Source organism: Anguilla anguilla, chromosome 13 (assembly GCF_013347855.1).
Source record: "Anguilla anguilla isolate fAngAng1 chromosome 13, fAngAng1.pri, whole genome shotgun sequence".
Classification (NCBI taxonomy): domain Eukaryota; kingdom Metazoa; phylum Chordata; class Actinopteri; order Anguilliformes; family Anguillidae; genus Anguilla; species Anguilla anguilla.
Window position 1 is genome coordinate 22,140,129 of NC_049213.1, and position 19,982 is coordinate 22,160,110.

Here is a 19,982-nt window from a genome sequence, read left to right on the forward strand (position 1 = left end):
GCGACCAGAAATTAATTTGTTGTCAAGAGAATGATTATCGTCCTGCTGAAGGCATAAACTTCTCAGCACAAAGCTAAATTAAATGGGGTAGGTTTTACTATGATGCATTAGTTCACAGTCATTTTCATAATGCTGCCCTCCATCTCATGCTGACACCCATAAATCTGAAGTAGAGGGCTTTCCGTTCTCCCAAGCGCTTCATTTGGGTTGGTCCAAAGATAATGAATGGGAATAAGAGGGTCGTGATGTTACCTTACATAGTTACTTTATAGTTTACTGACTCAAAACACTGAAAATGCACCTTGCTCATTGAAAACAGTAGCACTGCGCTTGATGAACACCTTCTGGCTACTTTTGAAAAAATTCCAGAGATTCAAAAAGTCTAGTCAGAAAGTACCCACCAATCAGGGAGTACACTGGTAACATCCAACAGTACATATTAATATTATATACAGAAATATTTATTTCTGAAATGACATGGTGAGCTTCAGCAAGCGCTGTTATTTTAAGTGTGCAAAGCTCCACTTGGATGCACTTGTACTGTTTGTAATCAGTTTACATTCTTCAATCTTCCCCACCATTGCTTCATTGCTTTCTGAAATGATGCCATCTTCTTTTTCAGCAGAATAATCATCATTTTAATAAACTGTGATTACAAAAAGCTACTTATTTATTCCACAGAGGGTAAGGCCACGCTAATTATTCCAGTTGATTTTAGAAACATATGGGAGGGCAGCGAAGTGCAATGCTTTTAACTCACGGCGAACGTTAAAACCACAACGTTGGCGAGGACAAAGCGAGCAGGTGAATTGATTGGTATGCTAAAAACGCACGGCAGTTTGTAAACACAGCGCGCGTGCAAAAATAGACATGTGAAAGGACACACGTTCTCTCTTTTTTTTTTTTTTTTTTTTGCGAAGGGAGCGTAAACAGCGGCGCTTGGCGAATGAATGGGGCGGCTAATGGAGCAGCAGCCAGCGCCGGTGAGAGCTCTGTTCCGCGCACGGCGGAGGCAGGAAAGGTCAGCTCAGGCAGAACAATTACCGGTAATCAGATGGCACTTTACCGCGTCCCTCCGCCGCCGCGCTTCCGAGCCGGCCGCTTCTTACCGCCTTACCGCCGCGCCGTCCCGCCCACTCACAACGCACGCGGAAAAACAACAGCTTCCCTCGCCATCTCTCTCTCTCTCTCTCTCTGGTTTAGGGACAAAACAGGGTTTGGCACAGCGGGCCGTGCCTGGGTGGACGTCAATAGCTGTTGTTCTTGGCAAACCCACGTAAACAAATGTAGTGTAGTGTGGGGTGGGGTGGGGTGGGGTGGGGGGGATTGTGCTAGAAAGGATGAAAAAATGTACACAAAAAAATGGGAAGAGCTAAGTAGATGTTAAGCTCGCGGGCAGTCTGACAGGTTTTCAAACAGTGTAATGATTTAATAAACAGGGTAACGGACCAGCCGGCCCTGTATCGCTTCCAAGAGCGTCTCTCTGGCTGCCTGTCAGAGGATGAAGGCTGACGACGCGTCCCATGAGAGGGGTGACGGAGGCTGGGAGACAGACGCTTGTTTACTCCAGAAGACACCCCATCGACAGGGCCCGGCGAACTGATTACAGTATAATACACCTGCATCGGCTTTCACAGGTCAGCTAATCCTCGCTGTTGCATTGCGCCATCTACAAACGAGCAGTTACGCAGTGCTTCACAGTCCTCCGGGTGCCTGCAGCAGCTCTGAGCCCTTAGGGTCTCAACAGGACTCCCAAAGATTGTGCATTTGAATTATAGGGGTCAGAGAGAGTACATTTTGAGACTTCATTTAAATACCAAATTTCTTCTCCGGGTTGGATCTGGGGCAATGTCATTTTGAAGCTTGGGAGCCCTGAAATTACAAGATCTGTAGCTGGTTTAAAGCTTTGAAATTTTGGGCACAGCCGAATAGCCCACATCCTGTGACTGCACCAAGGCAGACTGGGACATCTTGAATCCGTCAAGCATGGTGACCAATTAAGAAGTCATCCCCTTCCCTTACACATTCACAGGAAGGGAAACATACACATAACTTCTATTATTTCATTTATCTTTTATTATACTGCCCAATTTATCTTTTTGTTCAATATCAATGAAATCTAAATTAGGTGACTGTACTCATAATGGCGGTGCAGTTTTCAGGAACAGGACAAACAGTAAATATGCTGCTGGTGACCAGGCGGAAGAAAGAGTTGTGAAGGGCAAATCAGTGCCTGATGGAGTGATGGGGATACTGTGCAGTCAGAAGTACCTTCAGTCAGATCCCGCTGCCATTTTTACAAGCAAGAACAGCCCAAGTAATTCACAGTGTCATAGGCTAATTCTCTTTCCAGAGATCTCAATCTGACCAACCATCCATGCCTAAGTCCACACGGCTAATTAAAAATCCATTCCTGTCTGCTGCCATTGATCTCATCTCACCCCCAGGTGATGCGCGAAAGCTCAAACATAAATACAGACCATTATTAATGACAGAAAATGGACAGATTGTCACAGGTCATCTGCGTTTCTTTAAATACAAGTAATCCTACTGATGTGTAAATGCACCTAATCATGATCTTTAAACACAGGTTATAATGTTGATCTTTAAATATAGGTGATCCGACTGATGATTATTACCTGTAGATGCTTTGGGTCAAGTTCTTCTGTGCACAACACTGCAGTATACAGAGCGGTTCTAGGGCACTCATCCACACATTGTTCAATTTCTTGTTGAATAATCAACAAAGTCAGACCGTGCACATGTGTACATGTGGTTGTCACTGGCAACCAGTGTGTGGGGGTGAGGGGCCGCTGTTATATGGAACATTTTTCTTTCCCCCAAAAAATACACTATGTGCAATTATATGTACCAGCTTGAACTGTGAAAACCTAAATGGATTTTTTAATTGTGGTGTGACAATGCCAAAAATTAAATCAATGGAGAGAGGCAGAGAGAGAAAAAACTGAGATGGACAAAAAACCGGTGCATCTTGTGCTTGTTCAAATTATAGAGGGATGCTCACACGGGGGGAAGAAAAGAACACGGGGGGGGGGGGGGGGGGGGGGGTTGGGGTTTCCTCAAGACGAACCACAGGACTGAAAGAGGAAACCACTGCGCTAAGTGAACCACATCCACAACAGAGCACTTAAGAGTATGAAAAACACTTTGGGCATCCACCATTCCATCCCCCAGCCTTTTCCTGTAAAAGAGTGAGAAGCAATGGGGGGGGGGGGTCAATTTGATCGGAACAGAGCCTGGAAAACTGCCGGAAGCAGTGCTGGTGCCACCTGTGGGGCAGTGTTCCAGAAAGTCAAAATATGCAGCTCTTAGGAAATACTGCCTTTAAGACCAGACCTTAAACCAACAGTTCAGACTCTCTCAGTGCCCATCTGAAGATCCCCATAGTGCTGATCAAATTTTTTCAGGCCAAATTCCTGGCCTTTAAAATAGAGAAAAGAAAAAAATCCTTGCCTTAAGAATCCTTGTGTTGATGCAATGGTGGTGGTCGAGATGAGATAAACACCCTCAAAGAAAGGAACTTTGAGATCCTTCAAAGAGCTCAAAGAAGCTATACAAGTTCAATTTACTATAGTCTCCCCACACATTGACTTAAGTCTCCACTAAAGCAGGTTTCCACTTCAGTCTTAGGATTTCATCAGATAGCACACTGTGTACAAATACAAAGCACCATTTGCTTAACCAGATATTAACCACTGAATTTAAAAAAATCTACGACGCCTTTATTTCCCTGTTAGTTCTGAGAGTGCAGCATGCAAAAGAATTAGTGGTTTTCTTTGTAACCCAACCCTCTCAGCTCAAATGGGTCTCTTACAGTATATGGCCCAGCTCTCCATAATGAGGAAGGCTTGGTATCAGATTGCGCACTGCAAGGGAAGAGACGCTAGTGCTTTTCTCCATAGCTAATGCAGTGGTATGCACCAGGAGCTATCCCCAAAGGCAGGCCACAGATCCGGACAGGCCAGAGAGGGGATTTCACCCCCCTACTTCCTTCCCATCATTTTAGACAGAAACCACAGGGTCCTCATGGACGCATTGACTACTTGCTTGCGCAAAACCTAAAAGATCGCCTAAAATAAACAGTACAAACCACTCAATACAAACCACTGGGCAATTACTCAGTACAACCACTCAGTACAACCACAGTACCAACCACTGTGCAGCCACACTCAGTACAAACCACTCTGTACAAACCACTGTGCAATCACTCAGTACAATCCACTCTATACAAACTGCTCAGTACAAACCACTCAATAAAAACCACTCAGTACACACCATTCAGGTTAGAAACCATCAGGAGTCCTTCCATTCAGGGACTCCCATGGAACATCTCCCAGAAAGGAAGCCTGATCAGATGGATGGATTCCTTCATTACAATGCGCAGATGAAATCATTTCACAATTATTTTCTTATTATCTTAGTGTGACAGCTTGGTACGCAACAGTGCTCTGTTTCAGGGTCTCTCTGCCTCTCTATGCCTTCCATCGGTAGAGCATGGACCTTTCTGCTGGGTGGCACTGCTTGGGGAATGTTACTGGGTTCCGCATCTTTGGTGGCCGAACGCCCGAACGTCCCCAATCCCCCCGCCCCCCCCCACGAACCCCCCCCCCCCCCCCGGCCCCACCCATCTCCCGCCTGACTCACCGCTGCGCTGGCTGCTGCTTCCTTGGACTGCTCTGTCAGGAAGGTCAGCATCTGCTCCACCTTCCTCTCCTCATCAGTGCTGATGTAATCAGTGTCTGTAAAAGACATAACATACAGGAGTTAAACATGAGAAACCACACAGCAGTATTACACAGGAGAACTACATACAGGAGTTAAACATGAGAACCACACAGCAGTATTACACAGGAGAACAACATACAGGAGTTAAACATGAGAATCACACAGCAGTATTACACAGGAGAACAACATACAGGAGTTAAACATGAGAATCACACAGCAGTATTACACAGGAGAACCGCAGAACTCAGAACTAATATGGTCTGATACTCCACAATAAAGTAAGCACATTCCATTCAGAAATATTGACTTGAGTATTGAGTATTGAATATTGAATGAGAGTATGAGACGAAACCATGGGGAGAATGTGGAAACAACATGGCTTCGAAGAGGATGAAGGCTACTTTATTCTGTTTCAATCACAATGTAATAATGGTCATGTCATACACAAAGGGTTGTTAGGAACTTATAACAAAAACAAAAGCACAAATACTCCCTTCCTGGTGATGCACAGGTTGAACACGCACAGGCTAGCTAGCTACATTTTCATTGCATCATTTATTTGGGCTTTATTTGCCTCCAACTCTCTCTAAGCAGACAATCATTGCTGCCTGCATCTGCCCTGCGTTTTTTGGCACAAATGAGCTCAAGAAAAGAAACAAACACCTTCTGCCGTGTTTTCGTGTGGCAATGGAGTTTCAGGATCCCCGACGCGAAAGATCTGGCAATTTGTATGCGTCTGAGTGCATGGCGAGAGCACCACTACACAGACAAGACAGATAACAAGAAAGAACATCGTGTAACGTGAGCAGTACAGCAAAAAGTTTCGCAGCCTGTACACGGCATGAGTCGGTACAAACAAACACCACAAGTGCAGGGTGGGAGCAGTACGGTTTCAGGTTCGAGACACGGCTGTGACTGGGAGCCCACACTGGTGTGACACAACAAGTCATCACCTCATCAGGGGTAATGTGGCTGTAAGGACAGCCATGATTCCACAGGTTTTCTAAAAAGATTTTTAAAGTTCACAATGAATTACATATTTCAGGGGGTTATTTCATCATAAAATCAATTCTTGTGCATGTAAAAAAAAAATGGAACTCGCAGGAACCGCAAAAATCTGTTTTCATTTACCAACATAGCATTATTTTCTCATCACACAGAGTTACAAATCAACTTTAGTAGCTGGTGACTCGTGAAGCACTGACATAAAGCTGTTTGATCATATTCACTGTGTTTTAAAAACAGAAATTTAGAAATGAATTAGAGATACAAAGTTTTATCATGAGATAAACCGTAAGTCCAACTGGAATTACCGTCCACGTGTAAACCAACGAGATCAAGCAGAGGGGTGATAAGAGACCAGTGCCCTGAGAAGCACATTCACACAATGGCTCTTATGCTCATTTCATCTACTCAATATCTGGACGCCCCTCCAGGCAGTGTTGTTTAACTGCGGAGCGGTGGACCATAAGCAAAGAGCTGCCTCCACCCCATTTGGCTCCACTGTGTTTCGGTGGTCAGATATGTTTGATAATTAATATTTCAGTTCAAGGTCCTAGGAGAAAATCCAGCCTCCAGCTTCGCCCCCTTGCAATTTCACGCCTGTCCAGTTTTAAAGGGACTAAATTGGCCTTGACCGTGTAAACTGCGACCAAGTCCTTGCCACGGAATCCAGAGCCCCGGGCTCGGGTGGTTTGAGGATTGGGCGGTCAGTGGAGACGTGTGGCATGAGAGGACTGATTTTTTGGGGAAGGAAAACGGAGCAGCGTGCAGTCGCCCATGCTGCAGCCTCTGGGATGGACGCCCCCTGCAGATCTGGGGATGCTGAAAGGCCAAATCGTGTTCTTCTGGCACCTTGCTGCCATTTATCCACCTGTCAATGGAGAGATCTGGGTTCTCCACTGCATGAGAATTTGGATTTTCTTTTTTATTATTCTTGTACCACTCACCAGAGGCTAACAAGGTTGCGATTTGATACCTCAGCTGGCTTTAGAAATACACAGTAAGGAAATGGGGTTAAGAATGGCTTTATTAATCCAAGACACAGAGAACTGTGTCTTCCCTGCGTTTGTGTTTCTGATTACTTAATTCCCATAATGCCGCATGTCATGAAACATGCCGGTGATTTGTGTATCTCAGCAGGCTTTAGGCGTATACAGTAATGAAATGAGGTTTAAGAATGGCTTGATTAATCCTCGCTAGACAGAACTGGGTCTAGCATTTGAATTAGAATTTTTTTTTATTACTTCCATAACACTGCCTGCCAAGAAACGAGCCAATGATTCCTGAATCTCGATCGATGCTGAGCATGCAGGGGAATGGGTACCCCTCATCAGGGAGAACTGGGTCCTCTCTGCATTTGAATTTGCATTTGTATTTTCCATTCCATGTTTATTTACATACTTCAATCTCCACTGCCACTGGAGCCTTTGGAGTATCACAGCTGTTTCCAGTGGGCCACATTTTAATCACTTGAATTCTTAAGCCGTCCTCCTTCTTTATCGGAGGTCTGTGTTGACAGTTAGCAATCGCTCCTTGTGGCAGTCAGGAGGTCAAAACAGTATGGCCTATCGTGATTGTCCGCTACCTGCGATGAAACAGCTTGATGAGCTTGATGCAATGATATTCAAAGCGTCAATCAGGGGCACATCCGAAAGGCTACATTGTGCGTGTGACAGGATAATCTTTCCGAAAATGAAAAGAGACACACCAGGGTAAAAGAAAATCTCCTGTTATTTTAGGAGCACTGAAATTAACATCCCTGAGGGGACATACAGTTCTGTTGACTTCATCAATAGAGATTAAAGAAACTCCACTATGCTTGACAACTCTAAATGTGGCTGGCTGCCCCATCTCTTCCAAGTGCTGTGTCTCAGTTTATAAAGCAGTTACGTAAAAATTCAGGTTTGTGTATATATATATATATATATATATATATATACAGTGAGCACCGTAATAGATACGGATACAAAGGATACAATGCCAATGAGGTTGAAGTGCAGACTAGAAGTAGTTGTTCAATCATAAGATAAAGTTAAAGGCTTTTATTCTGTTTTTTAATAATTTCTTTTAATGGTTTCTGAGTATTTATCCAGACAGCAGCACTGAGACATGGCTCACACAGTCAAGTTCTCCCCCTCCTCCAAACCCCATATTCACCAGTTTGTCTCAGCTGCTGGAAACCAATCGGAAGTAATATGATTTCAACCTCTCCTCCCCAACCAGATCCGGGTCGCAACCCCAAAGAGACTGATTAGCAGCACCCAGAAAACCCAGAGACCTCTAAGCCTCCTCTGTGCCATTCAAACAGGACCAGACCGGTAACAGCAGGCTCATACACCAACCCCTTATAAAAAGATTACTCTGTTTCCTTATGTAAATCACATCGCACTTGCACGGAGAGGGGAATAAATAACACTCAGAGGTGAAAAGAGAAGTGTTGATCGCAGGGCTGTGTTGGGTGTGCCTGATAATAATGAGGTAAATCTAGAGCAGCACAGCACACAGAGGGCATTCCCCAGCCATTTCCCATTTTCAGGGACTTTTAAGGTGGCAAAAGAGAGAGGGGGAGAGAGAAAGGAGGCGGATACAGAGAGAGGGATAAAGGGGAGAAGAGCGAGATACGGGGATGTGAGACAGGCATGAAGAAGGTGAAAGAGAAAGAGCACTCTCCTCTCTGTACGTTCACAGTTTTTTTCCCCTCCCCTTGGACAGCCCTGATTATTAAGATTCACTCCACCCACTCAAAAGGCCAGCAGGTCAGGGAGACCGATTCAGACATAAGCTACTGAACAAACCCAAGCACATGAAAATAAATAAATAAACTGGTAGAAAACAAGGGCTCCTTTTATTTCCTACCATTGTTCCATGACCTATTTTTTTTTTTTTTTAAACGGCTGATCTTCCCCAAATCACAAAGCTTAGCCCTCTTTTACCACTCATAATGCCTCACTGGCCTTCCCACCCCAGCCCACATCACACACACACACCTTTTCACCGACAGGATGTACCCGTCACTGCTTCCTGTGGAGTCTGAGGAGCTGTTTACAGACTGCTGCCATGGATACGAGGAAGCAACAAAGCAGCAAACACACTTCCTTAATTCTCAATAGCTACTTTACTCCAGCTTTCACTACCAATAAAATCTGCAGAAGTTTTTAAATGGGTTCTCTTCTCTAATGATACTTAGACCGACAAGGCGATAGGCTGAATGTGTGCCCTGCCTCTAAAAAAAATATTAAATTAGAAAGAAATCAGACCGTGGCCAAACATGAAATAAATAAACGTGTTTGGACTCATCAAAGCGGGTTGCAATAGCTCTTGGTCTAATCAGGTCAGAGCCACAGTGATCTGCATTCTTCTCGAGCTCTGGGCTACCGTCCAGCCTAATCTAAATTCCATCAGAGAAAGGAACGGGCAACACGGTGGACAACAATTTGAGTTCGCTCCAAGATGGCTTCACTGGAACCGGGGGCCCAATGCGGAGGAGATGGGGGCAGACGCAGTCCCGTTCCGCTCGGCCAATGAAAGCCAGCATCCGTGCAATCAACGAACACGCTCTGATTAGCACAGGCGCCCGTCCGGCGTCCGTGGGCTTTTAATGAAGGAGCGCGGAGCAGAGAGGTGCGCACGCGCTCCGTGGGGGTCCCGCCACCAGAGGGGAACCCGGCTCATTATGTGACCCCGCTTCAGAAATCATGCAAACGAGCCATCCAATTACACCAAACAGACCCGCTTTGTTTCCGGCTTTGGCCCCCGCAAAAAAAAAAAAAAACCAGCTCGCCGAGATGATTAAAGCTGCGGGGAGCATCCGAAAACCTGTATGTCTGTGTGTCCATGCAAAGCTGTCCATAAGATCTGTGAAACCCAATGCTCTGTGAGGGCGAATTAATGAATACTGTATGATGGGGAGGGGAAGGAAGCGAGTGACCTGCAGTAACACGGCGGAACAAAACAAGGGGACGTTGTGTTACCGCGAGGAAAGCACTGCTGCTGACCCGGGTGTCCATGGAGACTCCTCGGTCCCCATGGGAACAGAGGAGAAGGAAGACTGGCGGCGTGTCGGAGACCGCGGGCAACGCGGCTGAAAAGGTTGCGCTGGACGTCACCGGCACACATCGGGGCGGGCGGACACGGAAGAATGCACTCAGAGCGCAGGGGGCTGATCACCAGAGGACACCCCGTGAAGATGGGGGGGGGGGGGGTTGAGTGCAGGGGCAATTTATTACCGCGAGCCCTCGGCTTTTTCCTGTCTGGCAGAAACATCTCACACAGACACAGACTGCATCTGAATGTGCATTTGGGTGCTCAACTGTATAAACAATGTAATTATGCACAAGCACAGTAGTGAGAGCCGATCTGATAACGTGTGCTGACCCAGGGGGAGAAGGCTGTGTGTACAGCAGGCACAGGAGGCTGGACTGTGCTCACACAGGAGAACTGAACCCAGAGCAGCGGAATGAACAGCACAGTGCACTTTAACACTGCGGTGAGCAGGGATTCTGAATGAACAGCACAGTGCAATTTAACACTGCGGTGAGCAGGGATTCTGAATGAACAGCACAGTGCAATTTAACACTGCGGTGAGCAGGGATTCTGAATGAACAGCACAGTGCACTTTAACACTGCGGTGAGCAGGGATTCTGAATGAACAGCACAGTGCACTTTAACACTGCGGTGAGCAGGGATTCTGAATGAACAGCACAGTGCACTTTAACACTGCGGTGAGCAGAGATTCTGAATGAACAGCACAGTGCACTTTAACACTGCGGTGAGCAGGGATTCTGAATGAACAGCACAGTGCACTTTAACACTGCGGTGAGCAGGGATTCTGAATGAACAGCACAGTGCACTTTAACACTGCGGTGAGCAGAGATTCTGAATGAACAGCACAGTGCACTTTAACACTGCGGTGAGCAGAGATTCCGAATGAACAGCACAGTGCATTTTAACACTAGGGCGAGAAGCAATTCTGGATGACACAGTAAAACACACACCACTAAAACAAGATGCCCTAAGTTCAATAACATTTTCCCCACTAAAACCCTGGAGAGAAGCCCTAACTTCAATAACATTTTCACAGCAATACGCCAGGTCCCCTGGATCATCATTTAGACAGAAAGAAATCCAGAACACAAGACATTGTCCTATTGATTTTCTCCTCTGTTACAAATAATTTGGAAGCAACCAGTGTTCTTTCTCCTCTTGGAAAAAAACAATGAAAGAGGAGGATCAGATTCTCAGTAATTAATGGTGGCTAATGCAGAATGCCAGAGGAAGAGGTGATCAAGTAAAACTCCCAAAGTCAGAAAGTTTAGGAAAGGAAAGCACAGTGTTTATACATTGCACGGTCTGTGAGTGTGTGTGTGCGTGCGTGCATGTGTGTGTGCATGTGTGGGTGCATGTGTGTGTGCGTGCGTGTGTGCGCATGTGTGTGTGTGTGTCTGTGAGTGTGTGAGTGTGTGTGCGTGACACGCATGCGTGTTAGCATGGGTGTATTAATTCTGCTTTTATTAAGCTTTTTATCATCCTCTCCAAGAACCCAAAAGGAACTAAATGAAGCATGCATTACACTTTTTTTTTGTTTTATCCTTAATAAGTCATAAGTTCTGAAATAAAGATGTTAAAACTCACTTAAGATTATGAAACATTATATTATTAATGCAGCATCGCTGGTCCTTTGACTGGTTATAAAATGTATGTACACACATACAGTAGTAATATGTAATTACTCAGTGCTCATTAAAGCGTTATAAACACTTTCATAGTTTGGACACATTAGGATGTTGTACTTAGAATACTATACAGGAAGGCAATAAGCCTTATACGGTATTGCTAAATTATAGGAATAACAACTGAGAGAGAGAAATATACTGTAATATATGTTTGCACATACCAGTTCTTAACCTCACCTTCAGTATATCACAGCCACTGCTTCCATTTTCCACAGGTGTTACTGTATCATGTGAAATATCAGGCCACCCATCTAGATGAATAATTTAGTTTTCTAAAATTAGTTTGATTCTGAACTCAAGCCCACAAAATAAACACACGCACACACTTCTCCAACACCTTTGAGGTGACCCCGGGTAAGAGGGGACGGAGGGTCACTCACAGGCATGTAGGGAGAAGTGTTTTCGGTCAGCAGGGGGCGGAGGGGCGGGTCCAGTGGCTGGAGGCTCGTTCTCTCCCAGGAGGTGCTGGATGGAGTGGAGCTGGAAGCAGGGATCAGACAGCAGGACAGCAGCCGCTCTGGACACCCTAAAACACAGACCATTACAGTTATAGTTACCCCAGGGCACCCTAAATCAGAGAGAGAGGTCCTAGAGTTACCCCAGGACACCCTAAATCAGAGAGAGAGGTCCTGGAGTTACCCCAGGACACCCTAAATCAGAGAGAGAGGTCCTAGAGTTACCCCAGGACACCCTAAATCAGAGAGAGAGGTCCTAGAGTTACCCCAGGACACCCTAAATCAGAGAGAGAGGTCCTAGAGTTACCACAGGACACCCTAAATCAGAGGGAAAGTTCTAGAGTTACCCCAGGACACCCTAAATCAGAGAGAGAGGTCCTAGAGTTACCCCAGGACACCCTAAATCAGAGGGAAAGGTCTAGAGTTACCCCAGGACACCCTAAATCAGAAGGGAAGGTCTAGAGTTACCCCAGGACACCCTAAATCAGAAGGGAAGGTCTAGAGTTACCCCAGGACACCCTAAATCACAGAAAGGGGTCCTGGAGTTACCCCAGGACACCCTAAATCAGAGAGAGGGGTCCTGGAGTTACCCCAGGACACCCTAAATCAGAGAGAGAGGTCCTAGAGTTACCACAGGACACCCTAAATCAGAGGGAAAGTTCTAGAGTTACCCCAGGACACCCTAAATCAGAGAGAGAGGTCCTAGAGTTACCCCAGGACACCCTAAATCAGAGGGAAAGGTCTAGAGTTACCCCAGGACACCCTAAATCAGAAGGGAAGGTCTAGAGTTACCCCAGGACACCCTAAATCAGAAGGGAAGGTCTAGAGTTACCCCAGGACACCCTAAATCACAGAAAGGGGTCCTGGAGTTACCCCAGGACACCCTAAATCAGAGAGAGGGGTCCTGGAGTTACCCCAGGACACCCTAAATCAGAGGGAAAGGTCTAGAGTTACCCCAGGACACCCTAAATCAGAAGGGAAGGTCTAGAGTTACCCCAGGACACCCTAAATCAGAGAGAGGGGTCCTGGAGTTACCCCAGGACACCCTAAATCAGAGGGAAAGGTCTAGAGTTACCCCAGGACACCCTAAATCAGAAGGGAAGGTCTAGAGTTACCCCAGGACACCCTAAATCAGAAGGGAAGGTCTAGAGTTACCCCAGGACACCCTAAATCAGAAGGGAAGGTCTAGAGTTACCCCAGGACACCCTAAATCAGAAGGGAAGGTCTAGAGTTACCCCAGGACACCCTAAATCAGAGGGAAAGGTCTAGGGTTACCCCAGGATACCCTAAATCAGAGGGAACGGTCCTAGAGTTACTCCAGGATACCCTAAATCAGAAGGAAAGGTCTAGAGTTACTCCAGGACACCCTAAATCAGAGGGAAAGGTCATAGAGTTATCCCAGGACACCTTAAATTAGAGGGAGAGCTCCTAGATTTACCCCAGGAAAAAAAAACCTTTCAGGAAAGAGTAAAAGGTTCTTGTTACGCACTGCTCTCTCTCAGTCTAAGTGGGTTCTACTGAGTACTACAAAAGCAAATTAGAGGTATTGGTGACCAAATCTAATTATTACGAATTGTTCCTGTAGGTTCATTAACTGGTGCTCTGAGGAAACCCTTGATCCCTAAGCAGACTCAGAGGAGGGAATCTAATTTAAAAGCCAAAGCCAGTCCACTCAGCAGGGGGGTGGGAGGAATACAACTGCGTTCTCTGGGAAACAACTGAACTCTGTTGGAGATAAGATGCATGTGCGTCTTCAACAAAATATCATGCATCAGTGGCAATCACCAGTGCAGAAGCCCTGGATGTGGCGATAATGAGGAGGAAGAAGTGGAGGAGGAGGAGGAGGAGGAGGCAGCCCCTGGTATGACAGGCCTCCAGGACTGATGCACACCAGAGGAGAATAAACACTCGAATGTCATTCCTGATTGCGTTCGTTCCCAAGTGCTGTCGGGCAAGCTTGGCCGTTTCATCCCCCTCCGCCAAAAAATAAATAAATCCACGGCCTGGAGACAGTGTACCGCCTCCACTGGCTGCAATCACACCGCACTCCTCTGAACCTCTCCATATGCTGCAGTGTCTCCTTCACTGTATGCTTCACCGTCTCCTTCACTGTGCTCCTTCACTGTATGCTTCACTGTGCTGCTTCACTGTATGCTTCACCGTATCCTTCACTGTGCTCCTTCACTGTATGCTTCACCATATCCTTCACTGTGCTGCTTCACTGTATGCTTCACCATATCCTTCACTGTGCTCCTTCACTGTATGCTTCACCATATCCTTCACTGTGCTGCTTCACTGTATGCTTCACCGTCTCCTTCACTGTATCCTTCACCGTCTCCTTCACTGTGCTGCTTCACTGTATGCTTCACCATATCCTTCACTGTATGCTTCACCATATCCTTCACTGTATGCTTCACCGTATCCTTCACTGTGCTCCTTCACTGTATGCTTCACCGTATCCTTCACTGTGCTGCTTCACTGTATGCTTCACCGTCTCCTTCACTGTATGCTTCACCGTCTCCTTCACTGTGCTGCTTCACTGTATGCTTCACCGTATCCTTCACTGTGCTCCTTCACTGTATGCTTCACCGTATCCTTCACTGTGCTCCTTCACTGTATGCTTCACCGTATCCTTCACTGTGCTCCTTCACTGTATGCTTCACCATATCCTTCACTGTGCTGCTTCACTGTATGCTTCACCGTATCCTTCACTGTGCTGCTTCACTGTATGCTTCACCGTATCCTTCACTGTGCTCCTTCACTGTTTCAGCAATACAGCAGCTGCCAAATTCTTCTGCCAATTTTGAAAACAAACCCCTACTGTTTATTCAATGACACATTAAACGCCTCATTATTATTGTTAGTAGTATTACCTATTATTATTATTGGGAGCAATATTAGTAGTATATACTCATAAAGCATGACAGAGTGCTGCTCTAGGATCAGTTTCAGCCCTTTAGCCTTTTAGTGGTTTAAGGTTAGGAATATGAGAAAACGTGATCATCACTCCAACATCGCTCCAGCTCCAAATGTCTTATTTGTTTCTTGCACAACAACCAAAAAAAAGGAGAAGGATTGGTTCAGTCCCATCACTCAAGTAAAGGCAATGGACTGTTTGTGGTTAGATTGCACTGTGCCTGGGACAGTAAGGCAAAGGCGTCTTGCAGGACTCAGTGATCGCCGTCAGCTCGCCATGCCACAGCACAGCTATGACAGTGGGGCCAAAGGGAAGAAATGGCTCAATGACTTGGGAACAATGGACACGGCCCGCCTGGAGAGAATAACGACTGGGAACACCATCAAAGCCGTCCCGTGACACCGCAGTACACATTCATCATCGCCCAAACCCCAAACCGCCCCTGTACCGCACCTGCACAGCGCCCTTCACCCCTCATCGGAGGTAAAACCGCGCGCCGCACATGTCGCGGTTGGCACCTTGGGACGCCGTGTTCCCGCCCACTTGCCCTGTTCACAGCAGCTGCAGAACACTGCAGATGTTGGAGTGAGCTCCAAGCAGGGGGGCGGGTATTCCACACCTCCTGCTAACTCTAAGACAGGCACCAGGAGATCTAATGTCCTCTGTCAGTCCGACCCAAACAAAGCACACCTCATTCAGCAGCTAGAGATCGGGTTGAGCTGCTAATTAGTTGAGTCGGGTGTGCCAAATTTAGGGATGAAATGAAAACCTACAGGACAGCAGATCTCCTGGAACAGGGTTGGGCAGCCGTGCTCTAAGAGAACACTGGTCCCTTCAGAGATAAGCACATAGGCTGTGGGGGGAGTGGGGGGATGTGTGTAAATTCACAAGAGCAGATGACCTAAGGGAGGTCCAGTGATATGACTGGATCCAGACTGAAGCGTTTTTAAAAGCACACAGGGTAGGAGCCCAGGCACACTCCCCGCACCGCGCTGCAGAGAGGCAGATAGAAGGTTCCCTCGGTCCCGGCTGCGGCGCTGCAGGCGCTTCTGCAGACGGAGAGACAGACCGGGGCCTATTTCTGGAGCCGGCTGCCCCACCGCGACCACCGGGGAGAGCAGCAGATCCCGGCTGACTCACCACCGCCATGCTGGGCTTGGGCCCCGTCCAGAACCCGCCTGCCAAAGCCAACAGCTGAGAGTGGGAGAGAGTCGCCACTCAGCCGCACAGCCACATACAACTGCACAACTGCACAATTATACAACTGTACAACCACACAAATGCGCATCTACACAGCTGCACAACCACGTGACTAGAGACTACACAATGGCACAAGCGCACAACTACACAAGCACACAACCACTTAACTACACAAGTGCACAATGACACGACTACTGCACACAACCACAGCGCCTCACAATCTCCCAGCTGTAGAACCCCACTGCTTGAGACACACACCTTACAGAAACCTTCATACGGAGTTCCTGCCATGTGTCAGCACACACGCTGCCGTCACACAGGCCTGATGCCAGCCTCTGAGCCAAGGCATCTCCGTTCCAACACGGCAAAAACCTGCCATTTCACCGCACAGAAAGGGGTGTAGCCTGCGGACGGCCCGCACCTAAATAAAGTCAGCAAGAGTAAAAAGAATTTAAAAATTACCCCTACAAGTTCATGTGAGGAACATGCTTCCGCTACTGCCATCTTCCAACATGACCATTCCACGTGATAAATAGGGCTTCACTAGTGACTGCCCCCAAACAATTGCTCCCAAAAAACGGTCAGACAGTGCTGATAGAGACAACAGGGACAGCAACAGTAAGACAATTGTGGCAAAGATTGCAGCCTTGAACAGCCCTTCCCCCCCCCCCCTCCCCACTTTCCCAATCTGCAGCATGAGATTGCATCAGCTGATAATCGCATCCTTTTTCATTAGCGTAATAGAAAAACGGGTCTCTCTCAGCAGCAGATCAATGAGGACGGTGAAAGGGCCGGGGGCGGGGAGGATGTGTGTAACCTTACTGAGGTCAATACAGGAAGTAGCGCCAGCAGACCCTCCTTGGTTCCCGCCCCCTCCCACTTCTCTCCACCTGACAGCTCGTCCTTCCCCAGCCGAGAGGAGCCGAGACCGTGTGAGTAACGAACCATTACCCCCGCTGCTCCCGGCGAGTTCAAGCACAGGGCAAATTCCCCCAGCCTTAACTGCCACACCAAGGCCAGAAATCAGCCGTCCTCCTGGCCCCCGGCCCACCCACGGCTGCAGATTACGGTCGAATTACAGCCCAACGCTCTGTCGGCCTCGGGCGGGGGAGCGAGCCCTCGTGACAGAACCTTTAAACTAAATTCCATTTTGGAGGCGATATTTCCACCTCTCCCTGTCCGTTCCTCCAGCTTTCGCTCTTTCCATTCCCCGCGCAATCGCGGCTGATAATCCGGTTTAGGCGCAGCGAAAAACCTGGCGGCATTTTTCTGATCTGCTCACAGAAACTCTTCCACGAGACGAAGTGCGTTCACCGTACAAGGACTTGATTCTCAACCCCCCCCCCCCCCCCCAACACCCTTTAAAAAAACAATTCAGTTCAGATAATCACAGGCATTGTGTTCCATATATTATTGCAAGGCAGAGATAAGCCGTCACATTCAAAGAAATGACAAGCGCTTCAGCGGCGACGGACTGACATTTTACATCAAAAGCAGTGCATTTCAGCCCCATTATTGATAATGCCACTTTTCCATCTGCTGAAAGCAAAACAGCATTTAAATAACATCACGTGAATAATGACAACAGGGGACTCATTTCTGCAGCAATGAGCGACTGGGAATAATTAAGAGAGTGAATCATAAATTAAACAATAGACTGCACACAGCAAACAAAACTCCTCTGTGTGTAGAATTCACTGCCGTCGTAACATGTCAAAGAGCAATGTTCACCTAAACTGACAGTTACAGGTACTGTCAGTAAGACCACACCATCGTACTTCTCGAGTGAAGACGTCCAAATATAAAAAGCAAAAGAATAATAAAAACCTGGACTTCCTGGGAAAAATGAATAAATAAAGCGAATTGCGAGCTATTGCAGAGTCTGAACTCCCGACAGAAAAGCCAGCAGGTGCTCGCGCGCTCAGAGACGGATCAATCGGGCCGCGCAGAAGAGCAGTCTCCTATCCATCTCCGGTGAGATCGCGCTCCTCTCCTTAATACGGCGCGAGGCCCTCATTACGGGGCCCCGGGGGCATCCATCTGCATCTAAGCCCATCGCAGGCAGGAGGAAAGGCCGCGCCAAGCGCGCTACTCAAAGTGATCATTCACTTCCCGGGGCTCTCAGCGCTGCTTTAGCTTCAGCGCAGGCTCTCGGCAGGCCCAGACAGCTCTGTGCGCAATGAAGGAGATTTCAGATAGATGACCTGCCAACTTTACAGTGCCTGGTGTACGGGGCTCAAAATAATGAAAAACACACACTTTAAGTCACTGGTAGAGACACTGCAACTCTGCTGCATGCATCACGCTTAGAAATGCCTCCCTCTTGAATTCCTATGCGCAAAAACAGTTAACTACGAGTCTTTGAATATTACATTAGCAGCACGTGATCTGCATTTGGGGAGGCGTCATCCCAATCCAATCATATTGCTGACTTTTTCTTGTTTTAATAAGGTGGTGTGACCTACCACTCTCTGACCCTCAACCACTACTGGTTTAACTTAAACATATTTTGTTGGACTACAATAAACATTTTCATGCCATTTTTCCATGTGCTGCTATTCGTTGCTATTCTTAGAACCTACAACATTGGGCAAGGGAAATGAGCCTCTGATATGACAATGAATATTCTTCTAGGGATGGAAGTCTCACTTCTCCCACCAATAAACTACTTGCTAGAGGACATTTTTCTGAAACAAATTCCAAAGTGCCTCAGAAGGCTAAAATTCAGAGAAATGGTTAAAATGCTTTTTGACAATAACAAGGTAATCAATCCATGTAATTACATTTCCCTGATATATGCAGCTCTCAAACCACATTAAGAGTGAAAAAATGAACATTTCACATCGTAAGCTTGCATTTAAAAGTTTTTTAAAAGTTTGTACATCAAAATTTCCTGCATGACAGCACTTTTCATAGTACTCCACTGGCTAAGTAGCGCTAAAAGAATAATGGCTATAATGTGAGCTGTACGTAAACAATCCTCCACAATAATGCACCTTCATGCAGACACAATACCTAACCTCATGTGGTCCTGATGACTATCACAGGACACCACAGGCCAAACAGCCAATCTGTACTTTGTTCCATCATGAGTGGCTCACATTCCTGTACCTTTTTATCAGTAGATGAATACAGTAAAAGCTGGGGTGCGCGGCTGCAGTCATGGAGCACTGCAGTATCTGCTGGTCTTTGGTGTACTGCAGGACTTAGGGCATAATGTAAGTAGCTGCTTGGCTAGAGTCCACACACCTGTTTTCCTAAGCCCAAAGCAATTGCTGATTTAAAGGAAACCACAAAACCCTGCAGCCACTGCAGCCCTCCAGGACTGGAATTGTGTGCCCTTAGAAAAAGTCTTTACAGTATATTAGCAGAACATTCTAGCAATAATCCTGCAGCGTTCCAAAACTGAACATTTGTACCACTGGTACTGTCAAAATGAAGGGAGAATATAAGAGACAGTGCGGCAATGGAAATGTATCTGTGCCAGTGCATCCAGTCAGGAAATCCATCTCAACCTGCAGTTGCCTGAATACAGTACATGTGAGCAGTTAAGGAAAGTGCACTCAAAATCAAGACAGAGGAGGAAATGGTACAGAAGGTAAGACTACAAATCAAAAACAAAATGTAGGAGATGGTAGGATTTAATTTCTTTGACAGGATGGCAAAACCACACATGCTGTAATCTTGACCTATAAAAGTCTTGGTATGTATCAAGCACAGTGACAAACAATAAAAATCAGAAAAAACAGAATTAAAAATAAAATCAAATGTAGTCAGTAGTAGTAGTAACTGTTAGAAAACACACACGCAGCAGTTTTGCTTGAAAAAAGACTTTTAGGTGAATGGTGGTTCAAACAGCCAAACTGATCAAAAATGCCACCAGCTGCAGCCCCTCAAGCATCTAGTGTGTTTCCAAAAAGAATTGCCGTG

The 19,982-nt window shown here is 46.6% G+C and overlaps 1 protein-coding gene across 4 annotated transcripts in view; it reads right to left on the reverse strand.

The window, feature by feature from the left end:
* LOC118211011 (E3 ubiquitin-protein ligase RNF123) overlaps positions 1-19,982 on the reverse strand; it is a 124,129-nt gene that overhangs the window by 13,360 nt on the left and 90,787 nt on the right. For all 4 annotated transcript variants that reach the window (XM_035387650.1, XM_035387647.1, XM_035387651.1 and 1 more), the window contains exons 36-37: positions 11,861-12,006; positions 4,666-4,760 (exon numbers count right to left, since the gene is read on the reverse strand). In XM_035387650.1, the coding sequence (XP_035243541.1) occupies positions 4,666-4,760; positions 11,861-12,006 (241 nt within the window). The remainder of the gene's footprint in view (positions 1-4,665; positions 4,761-11,860; positions 12,007-19,982) is intronic.